Source organism: Pogoniulus pusillus, chromosome Z, assembly GCF_015220805.1.
Source record: "Pogoniulus pusillus isolate bPogPus1 chromosome Z, bPogPus1.pri, whole genome shotgun sequence".
Classification (NCBI taxonomy): Eukaryota; Metazoa; Chordata; class Aves; order Piciformes; family Lybiidae; genus Pogoniulus; species Pogoniulus pusillus.
Window position 1 is genome coordinate 92144070 of NC_087309.1, and position 25147 is coordinate 92169216.

The window sequence follows — 25147 nt, forward strand, 5'->3', positions numbered from 1 at the left end:
TCAGATGCAGAGCCCCTCTGACAAGTATGCAGATTGCCTTAATTTTGTTACACTCTAAATAAAATGTAAAGATTCATTTTGCTGCAGAAAAATGTGAGAATGAAAACAAGAAAAGACCTATCTAGGAACCTGCATACAGGAGGGGGCACCTGTAAGTCTGCTCTATGTATTCTACATGGTGATGAATGTTTCTTGCAGAAATATCACAGGATTTAGACTGGAGATGTGTCTGAATTTACCAGGCAAAATAGCAGAATACATAGCCATTATGGATATGAAATAACGACAGAGGTAAAATCTGTTCTCAAAGTAGCAGAGATGACAACTTATGAACCAGGCCAACTTGGAAAGTAAATTTCAGCTTGCTTGCCAGGTAGGGCTTCTCAGGGTATCAAGATGTAATTTGTACACAAATTATGATGCTCTCCTACCCCTTACATTTCCTTCAGTGCAAAGCTTGACTTTAGCTGAAACCCTTTGTGACTATTGCAAGAAAAATGCAGGTCAGCTGGTTAAAAAGTGAGATTTAGATCAAAGAAAGGTCTTAAAAGGTAGCATGCAATATAAGTTTAAGAACATGTGAGAACTCTATCATGAATATCAAGAAATAAACCACTATGTTCCATGAACTTGTTTATTACTAGCCACAGCACAAGCCAGTAGTAATTAGCATTAGACAAAAACAATCACCAAGCACTCAAACAGGTGCATTTTTTAAAATCTGAAGATAACTATTTTTTTTCTTTTATGAAACAATGAGTCCTACATTTCTAAGACTTGAATTGCCTCTACAAAAACACAAGAGGCTATTTTGGTCATAAAACAATGCCTCACACAGTAATAATTTCTCACTACTTACCACTTTTGGCTCTTGTTGCATAGATTTTCTGTTTAGCATCCAACACAGCTTTGCTCATCTAGGACAAGTGCTCTTTTTTTTTCCAGTTTAAGCACACTCTGTATTCCAGGTCAGTTGAAAAATTATGTAACATGGGAGGCAGGGCTCACATTCCTCTGTCACCTCAAAGCTGTAAGCTAGTTTCTGAATGAACCAATGCTTCTAAGATGGGACTAGCAAATTCATTTCTGGTAAAGCAACAGAAGGGTAGACTGTGGGCTAAATACACAAGGGGGAATTCAAGCAGAGTGATGCATCCCAAATATAAATTCTACCTTTAAAATTAAAGTTGGCAGTAACAGAAGATGCTGCTGACAACAACTAGCTACTGAACTCCTGCACACCACGTTGTTGCTACCAACATCTAGGACCTGACTGGAGAAAGCAGCTGTTTTGCCTCCTACAGACCTTTGATGGTTCTCAGTTGATAGAATGTCAGGGTGAGTTGGAGAGAACTAAGATCAGAAACTGTTCTAAATACAGTGTGGGCTGGGGCAATACTGAATAAAAAAATAACGCTTGACAGGCATGTCTGCACTTACGCTTTCCTCATGTTTGAGTGTAATGAAAAATCTGCACAGACATCTAGAAACTTCTAGTTGGATCCCTTCCAAGCCCTACCATTCTGTGATTTTACTATACATGGGTAGAGCACTATGTTAAAAGTTACCTATGGAAGTGTCTAATTTAATTTGATATTCTCTACAGAATCCATAGTGTTGTGCTAGTTTGAAGCTATCTAGAATGTTTTAGTGAAAAAAGAACTAGATTACAGGCTGAAAAAGGAAAACAATGGTGATGTCTACTTCCCTCAGAGTCTTGCTGAACAAAAACCAAAAACATTAGTTAACACTCTCGCCATTTTTCTCTCACTCTCGCTTGGGCTGCTGGCTGAGCAATATCTTACTCCCTAACCTCACCTTCCATTTGGACTAACTCACTTTGCTTCTTAACCTCTGGCTGAGCCTCAATTCTTCTTTAGGACTGGGGTAAGGTTGAAAGGGGCAGGGGGAAGGTGAAGGGGTGGTTGAGAGCCCCTCCTGAGGACTCAGGTTTCTGGGAGGGGAGTGGTGTTTCTGTATTACCTTTTACCTTGTCTATTTCTGTATATAACTGTATATACTGTAACTATCTGCTTGTATATTGTGCTAGCTGTAAACAAATAGTTTCATTCAATTTCCAGAGCTGGCTGAGTCTAGTCTGGGTGATTTCTACAGTGTGGGGGGGCGGGGAACACCCAAACCGTCACAAGTGTCTATTTTAGTTGCACCCTTATAAGTTGAACCTTAAGAAGTTCTTTCCTTGTTGTAGTCCAACTTTTTATAGGTTGAGAATAATGGGTAAAAAGAGGTGAGGAAAAGTAACTGTTTTCCTATAGTAAAATGTAGTTTATCTTAACACAGTAAGAAGTACTGCCTTGGTGTAATACTCCAAGTTTCTGTCTCCAAGAAAAGGCAGCAGTGTGATTTGTACTATTGTGTTTTTTCACAAATGCCAGTACAAGTAGATGGAAAATCTACTGAAATCCATTCGAGCCATATTTTCCACCACAAGTGATTTGGCCTAGGTGATCTATGCCAGAAAAGAAATTTAAAGGTGGACGTGCAGGGTGCGTGGCTACATCTTCCTTTACATGCCATTGTGAATGCTTATCTGGTACCTTGGCATGTACGTTATGCTAAAAGAGTATTCAGATGGCACAGTGATTTTTAGGCTTTGAAAAGTGTGATTTTATTAGAGAATGTAGCACTTTCGAGTGTTGGGATGAAACTGTGCAGAACACATATCTTAGTTATGGGCAGTTACTTTGATTTGCAACAAGCCTAACTACTTTAAAGTCATCATCTAATTGGAGTATAATTAACAGGCCCTCCTGTCATGGAGGGCCTGTAGGCCTGAAAAGAGGCTTGTTTATGCCTTGCCTTGCCTGGACATGTTTTCCTGCCAGGATCCCTGGTTGTAAACAAGTTGTGTAAGCCCCACACACCCAGCTCATGCCTCCCTGGGACAGATCCATGTGATCCCCATATTTGGGAAAGTCCAGGCAAGTAGCTTCTGCTATTATGGTAAGGTTTGTCTGACTGCCAACCTGATTGGTCACTCTAGTGGCCAAAGAGGCCATTAATCTCGGCCCACATTCAATAAAGAAGGGTGCACAGCTAGACACGTGCACTCTCTGGCCCTACCCGCAGCTGCTCTCTGACCCTACCCGCAGCTCAGCCTGGACCACGCTGCAGCGCCCTGCTGCTCTGACACACCTGCAAGGCTCAGACATAGCTCTGACCCACACTTGCAGCGCTCAGAGGCTTAGACCTCATGCTTTGATTCAATATCAGCTTACCTGCCTGCGTATCTTTCATGCAGAGCTCATTTAAGCCTGCACATAATATATATATAAGGAGCCTATAGCCTCCTAAGACAGCTGTGCACATCTGCAAGCTGTATTGCTACCAGGACCAGATCCTGCATTGCTTTACCTACGGAACACACACACACATGGCCTGCTAGCTGTGTAGAACCATGACAGAGACAGCACAGATATTCTTCTCCTGCTCCTGAAGTCCTGCCAGCTGATAATCCCTGGACACAGCATCCAGAAGAAGACAGCAGCACAAAGGCAGTGATTGCATCCGTCACCAGGAGAACAAAAGTTAGAGGAAAACCTATTTCCCCAGAAACTGGGAAGATTTATCATTTCCCCTCAAGCCTGGAAGATTCCAAGTCCACGAGCAGAGATGCCCTGAAGTCTGGACACTAGGCACAGGCTGTGACACAGCAGGTGATTAATAATTGATAAAGAGTTGTGAGTAAAAGCTTCAATACCTCTGTAATACCAGTTACTTCTGTCGTAGAGCAGAAAGAGTTTCAGCCCACCCTGCTGGGCAAATAGCATAAAGATCCCAAGCCGCATTAAGCTGCAGGGAAAACTCCTCTCTCTGTTTATAGCTTAAATGTTTGCTACTTAAATAACCAAATCCCTGTACATATTTTGTCCTAAATTGTTTTCATAACCGTGCACTGAACATTTTATATTAATATACAGGGGGGGGGGGGGGGCGAGAGTGCAAAAAAGATTAAATTTAATAAATTATATTTTTATATAAAATTTATATCACCTCAAATTAATTTCTCACCTCTGCCAAATAGGCGTAGGTACAGAGAACCCCCTCCACGACAGAGCCGTTCTTGTTTTGGACCAGAATTTGTATTTTTCCAATACAATAATTACTGTACCTTACTCTTGTTCCCTGTAGTCGATCAATTTTCTTATTTAATTCAGCAATGATACTGTGCAGCTCTGTGATTCGTTCCTCATAGCGTAGTGTTGTTCGCTCCTGCACAACTTCATGCTCTCTCATTAGGTGGGATTGTTCACACTAAAGGAGAGAAGCAGGGAGCAGAAAGGGTCTTATGAATAATTGCATAGAGATAAGATATATGGTAAATGTGCACACTATTAATGGTTTTCCTACTCATCAAACCAATGCTGTGTTAGTGATAGAAAAGGACAAATGCAAATTATTGACAGGTATGCAAAAGTATGTCATCACAAGATACTAGGAACAAAAAGACTAGGCAGTGTACTTTCATTACTACTTTCTTCTAAAGAGCCAAAGTTGCCCTTCTTGTTTGAACAAAAAATGCCATATGCAACTCAAAACACCATATATATATATATATCTCAATATATATCACAAGTAAATCATGAATCTTCAAGGGTCTTCCTGGCATAGTCTGAATCAGAACAAGCCTTAAGGCAGAAATCATATGAGTGTAAAGAAATATAACACCAATTTGAGGTTATGACTGGTCTAATACGGATATTTGTTAGCCTCTGAAAATAACATAGTATATTATTTATTATTTATTATTTTAATTCTCTGCAATAAAATGCTTATTATTTGAACAATTGAAAGGCTACATTTCTGCTTAGGTTATACACATATTGAAAAATGCTTCCCTTTATTTCCAATCAAATTTTAAATCCAGCTTCTCTGGCTACTCTTCACACCAGCAAACACTATGTCAATTACAGCAAACAATTACAGTCTAAACTAAAAATCGGTGAACTAAAAATCAGCAAAGCATGCTTATTGAAGTAATGCTTGATTGTGGCTGGAAAGGGCAAGACTTAAAACTTTTTGCTTCTAGATTCCTGCAGGAAAGTCAAGCCTTCTTGTAGCCACATAATCATACATACTGTGCTTTTAATAAAATTCACATGCCAACTTGCAGTGTAAAAATCACACATGAAAGAGCCCAGAAACATTTCTAAAGGCTACAATTTCTCATAATTCATAGATTCAGGTCCTTCAACATTGTTGCATCAAAACTTATTTTTTCCAAATTAAGAAAATGCTCTAGACAGAGGTTCAGTCTTTTGTATAATAAATATAAAAATTACAACCGAACTAGCAGATATGCCAGAATTTTCATAATAAGCTGTCATATTTTTGGGGCACCAATACTGAAAACTTGTGTACAGTTTCTACATAAAAGGCTGACTGAAAAAGAAAATCTACTTTGCATTTCAATAACTGTATTACCTTAAATTTGAAATAAGATTTAATTTCAGTATTTTAAAATTCCAGGAATATGCATGCTGAAAGGTGTGCACCCAGGTATTAGAGTACTTGTCCACAGAGTATATTAAAATAGTTTCTTACACTAGCTGGAGGTGAAAGAATGTCTACCTACACTAGGACAAATATACCATGTCTTCACTCTGCAGAGGAGAGCAAAGGGTCACATTTTAGAAGAAGTAATTTATCTGGCTTTTAAGACTTCATTTTGGCAAGTAACATGATTACCATGACTATTGTAGGATCATTGTACAAATTGTTATGTTTCCATATCTTAACACTGTATATGGCTGAAGAACTACTGTGGCTTTCAAAGCACAGAAATAACAGAAAGGCAGAGAAAATGTTTAACAAAAGTTTTAGAACACATTTAGTTGCAATAAAAAGTTGCTTTTTGTTCTTTTCTATACCTGTGATACACACTGATATCCACAAATGCTACCTAAGCATTATTCAGATCAATCATGTCCACTTTCTTTTTTTTTTTTTTCTTTTAAGTGATATGGATGTTTCAGATGGACTGTAATTATTTTCAGACAATAAATAAAAACTCTATCACAACAGTTTTTGCCTAAGTTGTGGGTTCTAATGTAGAATTTGTTTATCTTGACTGAAGATATACGGATTCTTTCTAACGGACCTCAGCCACACTATCAGACTTGCTTTCTGTTTTCTCCAGACATTTCTCAGGATAACCACCAATTAATGACAGCTCTTAGATTATCTCGGGCAAAAGTAATTGGAAAAGACAGAAAGGAAAGATGGGACATGATTTAAAGAAGTATTGCTGTGCTTTGGACATGAGTGCAGAGCTATGTCTCAAATGAAAAACACAAAAGTATCCAGACATTGGAAACATTGTTCATTATGAATCCCAAAATGCAGCAATGGAAAATTCTTCTGGTTATATGTGATTGTTCCTTATGACAGCACATTTATTTCAAAGTTTAAAAGGATGCCAATGTTTTGGCACCCGTTACTAAAAGTTTCTTCTGGGATACTGAACCTGTTTGTCACATGCGTTATTTTGTGGGTTTTTTTGAGTCTCAGAACAATGATCTGCCACCAACTCCTGTTTATTTCCAAGATGTACACATTCAGCTCTCATAATTATTTGCATGTTAGTCACACAAACCTTATACACTTTTCCTCATCTTTCTTCCAGCCTCAGACCCAAGTTCTGATCAAAAATATTGAGAACTTTAACTCTCTGAGAAAGCAAATGCAGGTGTAATCCACTGACAGGCTGCAAAAGAGGAGCAATTGTCAAGGTCAGGAGAGAAGCTTCCTGCATAGTTATTGGTGTGACCCTTGGCTGGTTTTTGCCATAGAGTGAAAAGGTTATTTCAATTACAGCAGAAATTAACAATGCCTGGAAACACCTTTGTCTGACCTATTAAACCTGGAAACAATTGCAAGAGCAAGAAGAATGTGAGAAGGATGAAAAGACAAAATATTTTAACCAAATGATACTGTCTCAACATATGATTCTACTGCCAATTAATGAACAAAAAAATCTTAGTATAAGAAACACTACTACTGCAAACATTTATGTTTTCATTCACAGGGCAAAAAAACAATCACCAGCAGCAGTGCTTGATAAGAGATGACCCAGTGCCTCAGGGTCTGCTGAAACAAACACCTGCTACAGCACTGCTCACCAAGAACACAAATCATCACCTGAATAAACTATAATGATAAACCTGTCTTATAGACTCACAGACGTAAAGAAAATCCTTGCCCTACTGATACAGTATTACAGTTTAAGAAGACTGGTATATTTTAAGGTAGTGATCCATTAATGTTTTTTAAAGTATAAAGACAAATCTATAATGCCAAATCCCAGAGCAACAGAAGACTTCATTATGAAGACTTCATTACTCACACATGCTGGTAGAAAGATGAGGCAGCACAGATGGGACCACTCTCCATATGCATTTTGCGTTTCTTAGACTCTCCCCTTATACATCCACTATTTATTAATATCAGAGCCAGGATACTATCTCAAACAGAGCTGACAGAAAGCACTATTATCCTTCACATAACCACAAGAAGATTTTTGGCAGAAGACCTTAGTTGTGGTTGACCAGTACTTTAGAAAAAAAATCATGGAGGAGATCACTCTGTTGTCAAACTGTACATCAATACAAACATAGACACAAGGAGATCTAATGTCTTTATGAAATAATAGAAGAGTGTAGGCAAATGCTATAGCAGGTCACCACAGATGGCAGTTTTGGAAATGAGCGGTTAAACTGTCTTTCTTTACCATTTGTTATTTACTACTGGAATTGTGATTCCCTAAATCACCTCTACTCTGTATCTTTCTTCCAAAATATCTTCCATGCCTCATGAAATGAGGGAACAGTATTACCAAAAAATGTATTACACAAGCTATTTGTTACAGAAAGCATTTACTACACGAGCTGAAATGAAACATGCTGCCTTAGAAAGTATACTCCAAATACAAAATAGAGATTTAATAACGATCTACCAGCATCTGAATATGGTTATGCAGAACCTCAAATACATTTAATTTATGCATTCTGAAATTCTGTTTCATATTAGTGAGGAAGAAATGCATTAGATGGATGTTGTAGAGGAAAAGATGATACAGTATGATACACAATACAAATTGGGATGAATCTCTGTGGAATGAAAGGAAAAGTATAAAAAAGTATGTTAACTGGAGCATCTACTTGGAAGTGATGCAGTGAGAAAAAGACAAAAAGGCAAACTGTTCTCAGGAGTCTGTTTCAATATGTAAACATAGACAACAATGAATGTATTGTTACAGCTTAGGTCTAGTGCCCTTGCCTACTGTCTTGATTATAAGTTTTTCCAGAAAACTCCAGTCTAAAGGATAAACAATTTTGAGGGTTGGACACAGAGTAAGATAGGTTTATCTAATTCCATATCTTATATTTTGCAGTACAAGCCTTTTCTATCTCTCTCTGCTGCTTCATGTCTGCTGCTTGCATCTCTGTGACCTGGCTTGCTTGTCCTCTTGTTTTGAGAAGGTATACAGCCTCTCTGGGCTTTGTGTTTGGTGAGAGAAGGTGAAGAGAGAGCTGAAATATTGCACAAGAGGGCATTGTATTGCTGTTAAACTGTAAATATATGTAAATATACTTTGTACACATTTACTGTCTTTTGTACTCTTCTATTTAGTCTACTTTTGTAAACATAATTTCGTAACTTCCAAAATTCTGAGTGTGGTAAACTTTCTCTGGAGGGTAAATTGCCAATTTATTGGGGTGTAAATCTGTCCTAGTAGGGCATAAATACTGCCAGACCGGTTTAACCCTTGCTCTCCTCTTCCTGTTGTGGAGTCTGTGAGTGGAGTCAAATGAACAAATAATAAGGGTTTGGCCCCAGCAAAGTCTTGAGGGCTAGGGGGCTTAGCACCATATGTCAGGTGTCTTGTGCTGCCCTCTACATACCTACATTTTCAAATGAGACACGAAGCTTTAAATTCATTGGCCAGAACAATGGTGCTAGTGCCTATTGGCCAGTTTGATATTCAAAATGAAGTATTTAAAGGGGGATGATTTAGAAAACCACACCTTTCTGTGTCTTTCATACAGGAGACTTACTCAGGGACCAAAAGCGTTGTGAGTACATATGCTGGAGTGAATACATAAGCATAGCTAGAATTTTTCCTCTTTTCATGTTACTATTTTCAAAGTTCTGATTGTTTAAACTGTTTTAATTTTGTGCAATTAGTTCCTGTCAACTGAAAATCTGAAGAATCTCAAGGAATTTTCCTGATGTTTGACTATTTAAAATATTATTAATACATAAATTAATATTAATGTTTAATAATTATTATTAATTTCCAATACAAAATCCAACCTACAATATATATAAGTTGTGCTTGCTTGATAGCTTATTCTTTAAGAAATATGTATACACACCCCAACAAAATTCTACATGCTCAAAGGCTCAAGAAAATTAATTGGAAAGGGCTAAAACTTTATAGAAATTGTTCATTAAAATGTATTATTTTTACATGAAAGCTAGCATGCTAGCTTGTTTTCAAGTGATCTCATTTTGTGTTCACTGCTCAGGCAACAGTTGTCACTGTATTTATGCTCACAAGCACACCACCCAAGATCGAGTAAAATCTTTAGCGTTACAAATAGAGTACTACAAAGACTCGTAAACCATGAAAGAAAACACCAAATAATCTTGTGCTATCAAGTGTACATACTAGCTGGGAGTAAGATCTGATCCTCAATCCAAGCCTATAAATGAGGATTCATTACTGTATGAGAGCACCTACAAGGCATTGTAAGTGCCTTGGCTGAGAGCGGGTATTTTTAAACACCAGCTGTGCGGGGAAGAAAAAAAAACAAACAGGCCAAACAGGCCTGTGATACTACCCCTTGTTACCAGATAAAACAGTGTGCCTCCCTGGAAGAAGAGAGGGAAGAAAGACAGAGAGCTGGCCTTGCTGCAGTAAGATAATAGAATTATGGGAATGACATAGAAAAGATTACAATTTTCTGTTCACTCCTGGATGCTCTGGGCCTCTTCGAGGTCTGTACTCCATAGCCCTTAAAGACATAAGTCTCAACCAGGACAATAGCACAAGACCCTGCAGAGTTATAAATTACAACAAAGTCAGTGTAGCTATGCAGAATAATGTGGATTGTTTGGATACAGCAGATCCATCTGACTCTTTAATGATTATCAAATGTAGCATTGTATCAAAATGCCTGTCAGAATGCAGTTGGAATTAGAAAAGGCCCTCAGATTACAGCTTATAAACAATGTTAACTCCTAAAGTGATGCCGACTCATGTATGTAGAGGATAAAAACACGGAAGTGTTTCTTGATTCTGAATGTTTCATTGCTGGTCTGCAACGAGACTATCACAAAGTTCCAAAACCTTCTAGGTATCTGTAAAAACATCAGGGAATGAGGACAAGGGCCAAAATACATTTGAAAGACTGAAGCAAAAGCCTTAACATCTAGACTACTTAAATTCAATTCAAATGTAGAAATGTTTAAGTAATACACAGATACAGGCCACTACCAAAAATCACTGAATACTGAAGACTCTAAATTCACAAAATCACAGAATGGCAGAATGACAGGAACTTCCTGAGGTCACTCATCCAACCCCCTACCCAACTGAAGGAGGATGATGTGGAACAGGCTGCCCAAGACTTTGGAGATTCCACAACCTCTCTGGGCAGTAAATACAATGCTGTACTTTACAGAACATAACGCTATGACTGTCTCTATGCATGTATGAGTATGTAATTTGAATTAATTTTAAAATTTAAAGGACTTACAAAAGGTATTTGCCAGAATGACAGTATCTGAAAATAAAGGTTTCATTTAGAAAAGAGAGAAATATTACAAACAATAGATTGTAATACTTCGATCTGAAAAAAATAAGTAGCTCCTTTAAGAGCTGTGAAATACTGGAGTTCAGACTGCATTCTTCTTTAAAATCCCTTGGATTTCTACTGTGCTAGTTTAAGCCTAGCTGGGATATTTTAGTGAGAGGAATTAGATTATAGGCTGTGAAAAGGATACAATGGTGATGTCTACTTCACTCATAGGCTTGCTGAGATGTATAAAAACAAGAACACAAACATAGATAATGGAGTTGCTCTCTGGCTCTGGCTGCCTGCCCTTCTCTCCCTAACCTGCTGCCTATCTAATCCTTCTGCTTTCTAACTCCTGGCCGATCTTCTAAACTCAATTTGCACCTAAGGCAAAGACTGGGGATAAGGTAGAGTGGTGGAAAGGAGGTGGAATGGTGGTTGGGAGGCCCTCCTGGGGACTCTGGTTCCTGGGAGGAGTGCTGTGTTTCTGTATTACCTTTTTAACTTGTATATTTCTGTATACAGCTGTATATATTGTAAATATCTGCTTGTATATTGTGTTAAGCTATAAATATAAAGCTTCATCTGTGTCTAGCCTGGGTGATTTCATAAGGGGCGGGGGGAGGGTTAGGGATGGATAGCACACAAACCATCACATCCACTCACTGTGTTTTCCCCAACAAATACAAGCAAGCTGGCTTGCTACAAGTTAGTCTAGGGTCACAATTTTTCACACATCAGCAAAGCACTGCCAGCTGCAAACAACTTTTGATCACTCTTAATCTTGCTGTGTTTGAGTCTCACCCAGGAGTGGAAGGCTTCACAGTCACTTACCTAATCCATTATGACAATGATGAAATTTTTATACTCTAAAAGCAGTCACTGCTTAAACTGCATTCAAAATAAAACCAATGTAATTCTTCCTCGGTATGTTTTAGAATAGCATTATCAAGACATAAAACTTAAAATACAAGGCAACTATGTTTCTCACAGTCTTAAAATTCTTTTCACTTGTAACATGGTTCAGATATTTTCCCTCTCCACAACTACCATGTTCCTCTCTGAAAAACAAGAACTACATAAAATAAGGACAGAATCTTGAATTATTTCTCACCTGTGCCTTGGCCAATGTCTTTTCCAACAGGTCACGCTCCCTTTCTGTTTGTTGTAGACGTTTATTAAGCTCCACTATGTCTCCCTTTAATGAAGCCAGGGCTGCTAAATGAATCTGGAAGACAAAAGGAAAGAAATGAATCATCCAATTCACAAGACATATAGCAGTAGCACCTGAAAGAAGATTCAGTAGCATACAGCAGCTATAGTACCCCTGGATTTCTGCAGGAGTTAATAAGACCTTCAGCTTAATAAGAATGTCCAAAAAACAAACAAACAACAAAAAAAAAAACTCCACATGCAACTAAATACTTCTTTCACAGAATTCTCTCCACATAGCACCCATATTTCTTCACCAGGAAACACATTCTAAGGAGCAATACAATTAAGTATAATCCAGCTATGCCAGTCCTAATGCTAGTAGCTGGAGTCATGTATTACAAAACTTGACATTAATGTTGACTCAGATTTGTATTATAGAAGAAGGTGTATCGTGTTCTGATGTAATCACACTTAAAGAGGTTATGAGGTTGATGAAGGGAATAATTCCTTCCACAGAATTAATTTCTGTTTTGCAACTTACAGCTACTGTTCTGTAGTTCTTGTTTTCAAGTCTGATGTCAGTGAGTTCTAATGATTCTTATCTACTGAAGCCACACATGAAGGATCTGAACTGTTTTTCTTTCTGCAGTGAACTGTTTTTGTGTTGTTGGTTTTTTTTTTCTTTCTGCAGTGAATTGTCTTGATGAAGGATACATTCTATATTTAATTGATAACATGTGAAAATAAATAGTGGACTGGATAACTGAACATCATCTAAATTACATTAGTTTGAAATCAAGAACAGTTTTTAAAAGAGTTTTGTATCTTATAAGAGTTTTGTATCTTACACTCTCTGTCCTTAAATACTCAATTTATCATTACGTTGAAGGCATCAGATAGAATTCAACACTCAGTAACAACAATTATAACCAAAAAGTAATGTCTGTACCTAGGTCTTTCTTTGTAGTAGTAAAGAAATTACTTCAAGTTATAATAAGTGAAATAACAAAAGTAACCTTTCACATTGATCCAAATAATACAGCTAACACTGCTCTGCTGTCAAGTTTCAGCCTGTAACATAAATCCTGTTTCTAGTCCTCCAACCAGTTTCATTCAGTCCTTTACTCTAACTTCTACTGGGTGGGTCACTTTTAAGTTGTATTTCTTATTCCATCTCCAGTCAATTTGCTAATGATTCCTATTTTGATATCAGTTTTATCATTGCAATACTGGAAGCCAATAAAACAATAGGTGTTTTCACATACTGACATTTGAAAGTAGCTGCATTACAATAGAGAGACTGTTATTATTTGGCAACAGCTCTTTCACATACAGTATTTTCACTGTTATAGAAAAGGCGACCTTTGGCTTCAAGACTGAAATCAAACTTTTTATAAAGACTTTTGAATGCGAATTTACAGGGACTGTAACTACTTATGCTACAAATTAAAAAGCAGTAATCCAGGCCTGGTATTGACATACGCTACATGGTTTCTTTCAAGTATGCATGCTGAAATATCTTAATAAATCTAGAAACACTACGAGTATCTTTTAAGTATTTTTAATCTTCAGCAGAAGGCTTTCCTTCCTACCACAGAAAATTGCATTCATAACTGACTTCCAACTTTCAGGAAAGCTGGTGAACTCATAAGCCACTGTTTCATCTAATTTTCTTAACAAGTGTTGCAATGAAGCTCACCAGTTTGTTCATCAGACCTTGTACCACACTTTTAAGCAATACATGAAAAAATGGCTACAATTATTTAAACTGATTAAGACAACGCTACACATCATTCCCTTTTGTATACTATAATAAATGTTCACCAGATGTGGTTTTAATTAAACACTGGACAAGTAATTTCCATATACATTGTGCTGTAATACAAAAGGATACTGATGATTTAAAAGTCTCAATCAATTTTTCTCTGAAAAGAGGAACTAACAAGGCACCCATCCTATGACTTTACCTTCATTTTCTTCCCATCTCCTAGCACTAAGAAACAAAGCACATGAATTGTGTCTAGTTTTAGAGTAACACTACTGCCTGGCACAGCAGCTCTTGCCAAACAAGGGTATCAACATGTAAGCTATTTCAGCTTCATCTTTCAATATAGTGTCTCTTCCAAGTAACTGAAGGTTTTGTTAACTAATTACAAGGAAAGTTGGTTGCATCTCTTACTACTCAAATTGGTCCAGTCCAGTTTCTAAGCACTAACAAAAAAATTGGAATTTGCTGAAAAGGCAAACCAAACAACAGGAAATTGTCACACACAGAGGAAGGCTACTTGAGATACTCTTCAGTTACGTGTATGTACCCAGTGCACACAGTTTTAAATCACAAACAAGAAGTGTCTCCAGCTACTACTGCAACATTTAATAAAACTACTGTGCTAGTTTCAAGCAAGCTAGAATGTTTTGGTAAAAGAACTAGATAACAGGCAGTGAAATGAAAACAATTGATGTCAACTTCTCTCACAGTCTCGCTGAGAACTCTGGGAAGAAGAAGAAGAAAACTTTCTCCATTTTGTCTCTCACTCTTGCTTTTGCCTTAGACCGAGACACATCTCATTAACCCTGCTCCTACTAACCTTGCTCCCTAACCTCTTGGCTGCACCTCTCTTCTTCCTGAGAACTGGGGTAAGGTTGAGAGGGCCGGGGGAGGTGTTGGGGTGGTTTGAGAGCCCGTCCTGGGGACTCAGGTTTCTGGGAGGGGAGTTGTGCTTTTGTATTGTTTATCCTTTGTATATTTCTGTATATAATTGTATATAACTGTATATATTGTAAATAGCTGCTTGTAAATTCTGCTAGCTGTAAATAAATTGCTTCATCTATATTCCCAGAGGTCGTCTGAGTTAGCTGGGGCAAATACAAAAGTGTGGGGGGGCGGGGTAACCCCCAAACCATCACATTTTTAATTGGCTTTCCCAACGTGGGGCTAGATATTTTTGAGTGACTGGAAATTAGCTCTGGGAATTAAGATGAAGCTAATCAAGCAGCTATTGTATTTGGTTGGTGCATTGCTCTGGTCTGGTTTTGTTTTCTTGGCATTTAGTTGGTTAAAAGGTCAAATTGTTGCTTATTTCATTGATCTGGCTTATAAAAAGGCTAAAGCTAAGGTTTCAGATATGTTCTGGAGCTGGGGTGATTTTATTCTTGGTTATGCTGGTTTTAATATCTCTGAGAATATTACCAAGGATATTACAGGAGCTCTGGTCAATAATGTGACAATCAATGGAAATTCTGCTTTAAATATGGCTCTAATGAGAGTTATTCAGCCTAAGACAGGAATTCCAACTGTTTGTATAGGCACATGCTCGTGTAAAACTGTTTTTCTTCTCACAATTTTTAATATTTGCCTCATGATTTTAATATTCATATTAATTTTGGCATTATTGGTGAAAAATTCAAAACCAGTTTCTGTAAGAGCTAGGAAAAATTCTGTGTCTCAGAAGCAGTCTCTTTCACAGCAAAACAAGGGAACACAGTTATCGGCTTCCCCCTTGCCAGCCTCTGCCCCTCCTTCTCCAAGTGCTGGGAACACGGCCAATGTTCCCGCCAGTAACATAAACAATAATGATAACGGGAAGAGTTCGGCAGGAGCCCTAGGAGGACAGGCAGGTACCCAAAATCGGAATGTTCCTAGCAACAATCAAAACACGTCAGGGTTGGCAGGCATCCCAGGAGGACAGGCAAATAATAACACTGCTAATGCGGGTAACACTAGCCCAGTCAGTCCAAATCCTAATGACACCACCTCAGCCAATTCGAACCCCCAGCCAGCAGACCACAACCAAAATCCTCCTGTTAAAAGCAAGGCAGATTTGAACTCACAAGCTCCAAGTCAGACCTCTAATAATTCAAACCCTCCAGGTCAGACCCCTAATGATTCAAATCCTCCAGCAGACACATCCAAGTCTGTTGCTGCTCAGGCCTTTCTGGCACCTGCTAAGGCAAAAGCTAAGACAAAGAGTGGTTCGCAGGAGGATGTAAGAGATGGGACCTCTGGTGATCAGCAGCAAGAGGAGGAGGATGAGATAGTTAGTCTGCGAGACCTTGTAGATGTGCTGAGACAACAATACTCAAGTAAGAGGAGTACTGTGAGGTTGGCTGCCAAGAGAAAGGATGGTTCCAATGAGTTTAGGAATGCTATGAGGAAGGTTCTGTTAGGCCCAGTACCACCAGATCAGCAGGACGAACAGGAGGAAGATGACATCCAAGGCTCCAAGGATCCACTCAGAGAGGTCAGGGAAGTTAGAAAGGAATAGCATCTGTAGAGATTGAGGATGATAAATTGAAATTGTCCATTAGACCTGAACTTTCTGATGAATCTGCAGTTGTGGGACATCATGACATAGAGGACCTGGAGGTGCCAATTGCAACTCAAACTGTTCATCATAGGCAGTACAGAACTAACCGTGACTCTTTGTTGCCCATTCATCAGCTGATTCGTCAGTTGGAGAGTCAGGCTGTCATCGAGAAAGCTCATTCACCTTTCAACAGTCCCATCTGGCCTGTGCGTAAACCTACAGGCGACTGGAGACTGAGAGTTGACTTTCGTGCCCTCAACGAGGTGACACCACCCATGAGTGCAGCTGTGCCAGACATGCTGGAACTCCAGTACGAGCTGGAATCGAAGGAGGCTAAATGGTATGCAACCATAGACATTGCTAATGCTTTCTTCTCTATTCCCATAGCAAAGGAGTGCAGGCCTCAGTTTGCATTCACCTGGAGAGCAATCCAGTACCAGTTCAATCGTTTGCCTCAGGGGTGGAAACACAGCTCAACCATCTGTCACTCAGTCATCCACAATGCACTGGAGAAAGGTAAAGCTCCAGAGCACATCCAGTACATCGACGACATCATTGTGTGGGGCCAAACTGCTGAGGAAGTCTTCGAGAAAGGTAACAAAATCATTGACATTCTGCTGCAAGCAGGTTTTGCCATCAAGAGGGACAAGGTCAAAGGACCTGCCAAAGAAATTCAGTTTCTGGGAGTGTGGTGGCAGGATGGTCGCCGTTACATTCCTCAGGATGTGATCAACAAAGTCTCTACCATGGCAGTTCCCACCAGTAAGAAGGACACACTTTCTTTTCTTGGTGTGGTGGGATTTTGGAGACTACACATTCCTGGTTTCAGTCAGATTGTCAAACCTCTGCATGATGTGACTCGAAAGAGAAACAATTTCGACTGGGGACCTGAACAACAAGCAGCCTTTGATCAAATTAAGCGAGAAGTAGTCCATGCAATGGGCTTGGGACCTGTGAGATCTGGTCCGGACATTAAAAACATTCTGTACACGGCTGCCAGTGACAATGGTCCAACTTGGAGTCTTTGGCAGAGAGCTCCAAATGAGGCATGTAGTCGTCCACTTGGTTTCTGGGGATGTTGCTACAGAGGTTCAGAGACAAATTACACTGCAACTGAGAAAGAGATTCTAGCAGCCTATGAGGGAGTGAAAGCAGCTTCTGAAGTGATTGGAACTGAGTCACAATTGCTTTTAGCTCCTAGACTGCCAGTTCTTAACTGGATGTTCAAGGGCAAAGGTTCATCACCACATCATGCCACAGATGCAACTTGGTCTAAATGGATGGCTTTGATAACCCAACGAGCACGAATGGGTAATCTTGACCGACCTGGTCTGGTGGAGGTGATCACCAACTGGCCAGAAGGCACAGACTGTTCCAAACCTCCAGAGGAGAAAATAACTCGTGCTGAGGAAGCTCCTCCCTATGGTGATCTCTCTGATCAGGAAAAGAACTATGCTTTGTTCACAGATGGTTCCTGTCGTCTTGTTGGGAACAAGCGAATATGGAAGTCAGTGGTTTGGAGTCCAACCAGGAGAGTTACCGAAACGAAAGATGGCGAAGGAGAATCCAGTCAGTTCGCTGAGGTAAAAGCTGTTCAACTTGCTCTTGATGTGGCTGAACGTGAGAATTGGCCTATCCTTTACCTCTACACCGACTCGTGGATGGTAGCCAATGCTCTATGGGGTTGGCTGAAGGACTGGAAGAAGAATGGTTGGCAGAGGAAAGGAAAGCCTATTTGGTGTGCTGATCTATGGCAGGACATTGATGCACAGCTGGAGAAAATTCCAGTGAAGGTGCGGAACGTAGATGCACACATGTCTAAGAGCAGAGCCACTGAAGAACATCAACATAACCAGAAGGCAGATCAAGCTGCTAAGATTGCTCAAGCTGATACCAACTCTGAACTTGACATTGACCTTGATTGGAAACACCGAGGTGAGCTGTTCCTAGCTCGGTGGGCCCATGATTCATCTGGACATCAAGGCAGAGATGGAACATACCGATGGGCTCGCGATAGGTCAATTGACTTGTTCATGGATGCTATCACCCAAGTCATCTATGACTGTGACATTTGTGCTGCTATTAAGCAGGCTAAGCGAATCAAGCCCTTATGGTATGGTGAGAGATGGTCAAAGTACAAGTATGGTGAAGTCTGGCAGATTGACTACATCACTTTACCTAGATCACGTTCTGGCAAGCAGTATGTGCTAACGATGGTAGAGGCCAGCACTGGATGGTTGGAAACCTATCCAGTTCCACATGCTACTGCTCGTAACACCATTGTTGGTTTGGAGAGACAGATCTTGTGGAGACATGGAACTCCAGAGAGAATTGAGTCAGACAATGGTACTCATTTCAAGAACAATCTTGTAAAAAACTGGGCCAAAGAGCATGGTATTGAATGGATCTATCACATACCCTACTATGCACCAGCTTCAGGGAAGATTGAGCGCTACAATGGTTTGCTGAAAACCACCCTAAAAGCCATGGGGGGTGGAACTCTGAAAAACTGGGACAAACATTTAGCACAAGCTACCTGGTTGGTAAATAGTAGAGGTTCAGTAAATAGAGCAGGACCTGCACAATCAGATTTGGTCCAAACAGTAGACGGTGATAAAGTTCCTGTTGTACGTGAGAAGAATCTGTTAGGGAAAACTGTTTGGGTATTTTCTCCTTCGGGCGAAGGGAAACCTGTCCGAGGGGTGGTTTCTGCTGAAGGTCCTGGTCATACCTACTGGGTAATGCAGGAGAATGGTGAAATTCAGTGTATTCCACAGAGAAATTTAACCTTAGCTGAGAGAGTTTAAATTCAGAGTGTCTAATACAAGTTGTTAGGAGTTTTCTGTTCTAGGTAACATCGGCGCCCAACACTGAGAGAGTCTACGATAGAATCTACAGTACGTGAGCACGAACCCAACATCACCTGAGAGTCCCTGTTCTGAGTTTTTGAATCACCTACATCTGGTTGAAGTGTGAACTGAACTTGCATATATTGTTTTAGTGTAAATATTGGTTTAGATTAGATTGGATAATTCTCAGCGATACTTTGAGTGAAGTAGACAGGGGTGGATTTTGCTAGTTTGAAGCAAGCTAGAATGTTTTGGTAAAAGAACTAGATAACGGGCAGTGAAATGAAAACAATTGATGTCAACTTCTCTCACAGTCTCGCTGAGAACTCTGGGAAGAAGAAGAAAACTTTCTCCATTTTGTCTCTCACTCTTGCTTTTGCCTTAGACCAAGACACATCTCATTAACCCTGCTCCTACTAACCTTGCTCCCTAATCTCTTGGCTGCAGCTCTCTTCTTCCTGAGAACTGGGGTAAGGTTGAGAGGGCCGGGGGAGGTGTTGGGGTGGTTTGAGAGCCCCTCCTGGGGACTCAGGTTTCTGGGAGGGGAGTTGTGCTTTTGTATTGTTTATCCTTTGTATATTAAAAAGAGAGTGTATCACCTTTGGAAAAGAGGGGAGGTGTCCCAGGAGAAGTTCAAGGAGGTTGCTAGGTCTTGTAGAGGAAAAATTAGAGAGGCAAAAGCCCACTTGGAGCTCAGACTGGCCACGGCTGCCAAGGAAAATAAAAAGTGTTTCTTTAAATATATGAATGGCAAGAGAAGGGCCAAGGACAACCTCCAGTCCTTACTAGATAGAGATGGGAACATAGTGACAAAGGATGAGGAAAAGGCAGAGGTGCTTAACACCTTCTTTGCCTCAATCTTCAATAGTGGGACAGGTTGTCTCCAGGACAGCTGGACTCCTGAAGTGGTGGATGGAGTCAGGGACCAGTACAGTCCCCCTCTAATCCATGAGGAAGCAGTAAGGGATCTGCTAAGTCACTTGCATCCTCACAAGTCCATGGGACCGGATGGGATCCACCCTAGGGTGCTGACAGAGCTGGCAGTTGAGCTGGCCAAGCCACTCTCCATCATTTATCAGCAGTCCTGGCTCACTGGAGAGGTCCCTGAAGACTGGAAGCTGGCCAATGTGATTCCCATACACAAGAAGGGTCGTAAGGAGGAGCCAGAAAACTACAGACCTGTGAGCCTGACCTCCGTGCCAGGCAAGGTCATGGAACAGGTAATCTTGGGTGCCATCACAAAGCACCTACAGGATAGCCAAGGGATCAGGCCCAGCCAGCATGGGTTTAGGAAGGGCAGGTCCTGCCTCACCAACCTGATCTCCTTTTATGATCAGGTTACCTGCCTGGTGAATGTGGGGAAGGCTGTGGATGTAGTCTACTTGGACTTCAGCAAAGCCTTTGACACTGTCTGCCACAAGAAGCTCCTAGCCAAGCTGGCAGCTCATGGTTTGGACAGATTCACTCTGTGCTGGATCAAGAACTGGCTGGATGGCAGAGCTCAGAGAGTGGTGGTGAATGGTGCCACATCCAATTGGCAGCCAGTCACAAGTGGTGTTCCCCAGGGATCAGTGCTGGGCCAAGTCCTGTTCAATATCTTTATTGATGATCTGGACGAGGGCATTGAGTCCTGCATCAGTAAGTTTGCAGATGACACCAAGCTGGGAGCAGGTGTTGATCTGTTGGAAGGCAGGAGAGCCCTGCAGAGGGACCTGGACAGGCTGGATGGGTGGGCAGAGGCCAATGGGATGAGATTTAATAAGGCCAAGTGCAGGGTTCTGCACTTCGGCCACAATAACCCCAAGCAGCGCTATAGGCTGGGGACTGAGTGGCTGGAGAGCAGCCAGGAGGAAAGGGACTTGGGGGTACTGATAGATAGTAAGCTGAAGATGAGGCAGCAGTGTGCCCAGGTGGCCAAGAGAGCCGATGGCATCCTGGCCTGCATCAGGAACAGTGTGGCCAGTAGGACAAGGGAGGTTATTCTTCCCCTGTACTCAGCACTAGTCAGGCCGCACCTTGAGTACTGTGTCCAGTTCTGGGCCCCTCAATTCAAGAAAGATGTTGAGGTGCTGGAACATGTCCAGAGAAGGGCAACGAAGCTGGTGAGGGGCCTGGAACACAAATCCTATGAGGAGAGGTTGAGGGAGCTGGGCCTGTTTAGCCTAGAGAAGAGGAGGCTCAGGGGTGATCTTATTACTGTCTACAACTACCTGAAGGGGCATTGTAGCCAGGTGGGGGTTGGCCTCTTCTCCCAGGCAACCAGCAATAGAACAAGGGGACACAGTCTCAAGTTGTGCCAGGGTAGGTATAGGCTGGATGTTAGGAAGAAGTTCTTCACAGAGAGAGTGATTTCCCATTGGAATGGGCTGCCCAGGGAGGTGGTGGAGGCACCGTCCCTGGGGGTCTTCAAGAAAAGACTGGATGAGGCACTCAGTGCCATGGTCTAGTTGACTGGCTAGGGCTGGGTGATAGGTTGGACTCGATGATCTTGGAGGTCTCTTCCAACCTGGTTGATTCTATGATTCTATGATTCTATATTTCTGTATATAATTGTATATAACTGTATATATTGTAAATAGCTGCTTGTAAATTCTGCTAGCTGTAAATAAATTGCTTCATCTATATTCCCAGAGGCCGTCTGAGTTAGCTGGGGCAAATACAAAAGTGTGGGGGGGTGGGGTAACCCCCAAACCATCACAACTACAACAGCTGACATAGCTGTGTATTCTTGGTAGAACAAATCTCTCCTCGCTATTTCCTTAAAAATGGTGTTAGAAAGTATTGCTGAATCTTCCCTTAAGGCATAAGCATTTCCTCTAACCATACTTCGCAGTGTATTTCCATTGCACACATCAGGATGGGAACTGGAACAGGGATCTTTGGATGTTGCTACAGCACAAACAAGGAAGCATTTGAATGAAGAGCTATAGCAAACGCAAGTGTCACTCTGAGAATTAAAAATAAAACCAAACAACAAACCTCACATTTAGAATTCAAATTTAATAATTCAAATTGTTAAATTTGGAAAGATTCTATTTAAAAATCTCAACCAGAATGCAGCAGGTCAGTCACAACTGTAACTCTGCAGCACTGAACTACTGTAAGAGAAGAATGATGGTAGCCATGTGGCATACTGCTTTTTTCTCCCCTCTGCATATAGTGACAGACAAGGAAGAGTTACTATCACTAGCATTTTGTAATCACATTTATAGTTCAAGGAGGGCTGCCTCTTAATGACACAAGATCATGAAGTAGATTTAAAAATTCAGTACTTTGCAAAATTTTGTATAGCTAATACCAAGATTTCTGTTTGTAAAATATACTGGTTTGAACTTTTAAGCAACTGCATCCACAGAGGACTAAATCACAGAGAAAGCAGTTCATTGACAAGGCCTGTATTGTTCATAAACTTTACTCTGATCCAATACAGCTACTGTTGAATTTCACCAGGGTAAAAATCCCGTGCCTGAACTCTCCAATGGGATAGGCAAGATCAAGACATCTGAAAGCAATAACATAACAGGGATAAGACAAGTTAAGCAACTTGTTCCTCTGACATCATCCAAGGAAATTAGAATTCTTTCAGAAAAAAAATTAGATGCATAGTATTAATAAAAAAGGTAGCTACAATTTCTGTGACCTTTTTTTCATAATAACAGTGGTTGTTTATTGAAACATACGTTTGCCATATTTTATACCCAGCAATATTCTGACAAATTATTATATATTGAATACATAACTACTATTTTCTATTATTAACAACATATTAAACTATGCATAGCATGATGTCTTTAAAATGCAAATCACAGTACAGCTAAACTTTAAAAGGCACAATAACTCAAACAAAAGAATAAGCACAAACTTAGGAAAACCAAGCTCCTGATCTTTCCTCCAGTCTCCTTTGTGACTGGAGTCTCTTTCCCATTATAGTTTCTTCTACAAATATCTCATGCATTACTGTAGACATGATTCAGTGATATATTTTGCACAGTACTTTAAGCACAGATTTTGGTGCTGGGCTTTGTGAAATACTTTATGCAGGCACAATTAAAACCAGTGTTTGCTGGCAGGCAGATTTCTCATGAATTTTATGAGAAGAATGCAAAAGTGGATATGATAGTAACATGAACTGAATGCCAAGGAAGCAGAGGACTACCGACACTTCTGTAGTATGTACTGCTGGAAGTGCTTTGAGGCCATGAACAAAATAAGAGGAAAATGCAAGGAGCAATGAAGGAGGATGCTGAAAAGAAAATAGGTTAAGTTCAAAGCACTGCAGAGCAGTACATTTATTCTTATATTTTTTTTCCCTGCCATTGTGAACTATGACTCTCATCACAGTATCACAGTATCACCAAGGTTGGAAGAGACCTCATAGATCACCAAGTCCAACCCTTTACCACAGAGCTCAAGGCTAGATCATGGCACCAAGTGCCACGACCAATCCTGCCTTGAACAGCTACAGAGATGGCGACTCCACCACCTTCCCGGGCAGCCCAATCCAGTATCCAACGACTCTCTCAGTGAAGAACTTTCTCCTCACCTCAAGCCTAAATTTCCCCTGGTGTAGCTTGAGGCTGTGTCCTCTTGTTCTGGTGCTGGCCACCTGAGAGAAGAGAGCAACCTCCTCCTGGCCACAACCACCCCTCAGGTAGTTGTAGACAGCAATAAGGTCACCCCTGAGCCTCCTCTTCTCCAAGCTAAACATTCCCAGCTCCCTCAGCCTCTCCTCATAGGGCCTGTGCTCAAGGCCTCTCACCAGCCTCATCACCCTTCTCTGGACATGCTCAAGCATCTCAATGTCCCTCCTAAACTGGGGAGCCCAGAACTGAACACAGGACTCAAGGTGTGGTCTAACCAGTGCAGAGTACAGGGGCAGAATGACCTCCCTGCTCCTGCTGACCACACCATTCCTGATGCAGGCCAGGATGCCATTGGCTCTCTTGGCCACCTGGGCACACTGTTGGCTCATGTTCAGGCGGGTATCAATCAGCACCCCCCGATTTCTTTCCGTTTGGCTGCTCTCCAGCCACTCCAACCCCAGCCTGTATCTCTGCATGGGGTTGTTGTGGCCAAAGTGCAGCACCCGGCACTTGGAGCTATCGAACGTCATCCCTTTGGACTCTGCCCATCTGTCCAGGTGGTCAAGGTGCTGCTGCAGAGCCCTTCTGCCCTCCAACCCAGTCACATCTGCCCCCAGCTTGGTGTCATCTGCAAACTTGCTGATGACTGACTCAATGCCCTCATCCAGATCATCTGTGAAGATGTTAAAGAGGATGGGGCCTAGCACTGATCTCTGAGGGACACCACTAGTGACTGGCCGCCAGCTGGATATGGCACCATTCACCACCACTCTCTGGGTCCGGCCCTCCAGCCAGTTCCTAACCCAGCACAGAGTGTTGCCATCCAAGCCGTGGGCTGACAGCTTAGCCAGCAGTTTGTTGTGGGGGACAGTGTCAAAGGCCTTGCTGAAGTCCAGATAGACCACATCCACAGGCCTCCCCACATCCACCAAGCGGGTCACCTGATCATAGAAGGAGATCAGGTTAGAAAGGCAGGATCTGCCCTTCCTAAATCCATGTTGGCTGGACCTGAGCCCTTGGCCATCCCTCTGGTGCGCAGTTATTGCCCCCAAGATAACCTGCTCCATCAGTTTCCCTGGCACTGAGGTCAGGCAGACGGATCTGTAGTTCCCAAGTTCCTCCATCCGACCCTTCTTGTGGATGGGGATCACGTTGGCCATTTTCCAGTCTCCTGGGACCTCTCCGGTGAGCCAGGACTGCTGGAAAATGATGGAGAGCAGCTTGGCCAGCTCATCTGCCAGCTCTCTCAGCACCCTAGGATGGATCCCATCTGGTCCCATGGACTTGTGGGTGTCCAGATGGCTCAGCAGGTCCTGAACTAATTCCTCAGGAATTTCCAGGGCAATACACTGCTCCCTGACCCCATCCCCCAGTTCAAGAGGCCACTTGCCCTGAACTCCTCCCTCCTCACTATTGAAAATTGAGGCAAA

The 25147-nt window shown here is 41.3% G+C and overlaps 1 protein-coding gene across 8 annotated transcripts in view; it reads right to left on the bottom strand.

Moving 5' to 3' along the window:
* MCC (MCC regulator of WNT signaling pathway) overlaps positions 1-25147 on the bottom strand; it is a 161848-nt gene that overhangs the window by 61948 nt on the left and 74753 nt on the right. For 7 of the 8 annotated variants that reach the window (XM_064140136.1, XM_064140139.1, XM_064140138.1 and 4 more), the window contains 2 exons: positions 11938-12051; positions 4133-4275 (listed from right to left, as the gene is read on the bottom strand). In XM_064140136.1, the coding sequence (XP_063996206.1) occupies positions 4133-4275; positions 11938-12051 (257 nt within the window). Of the gene's footprint in view, positions 1-859; positions 1018-4132; positions 4276-11937; positions 12052-25147 lie in introns of those variants that run through there. The other variant, XM_064140142.1, reaches the window with a different exon arrangement.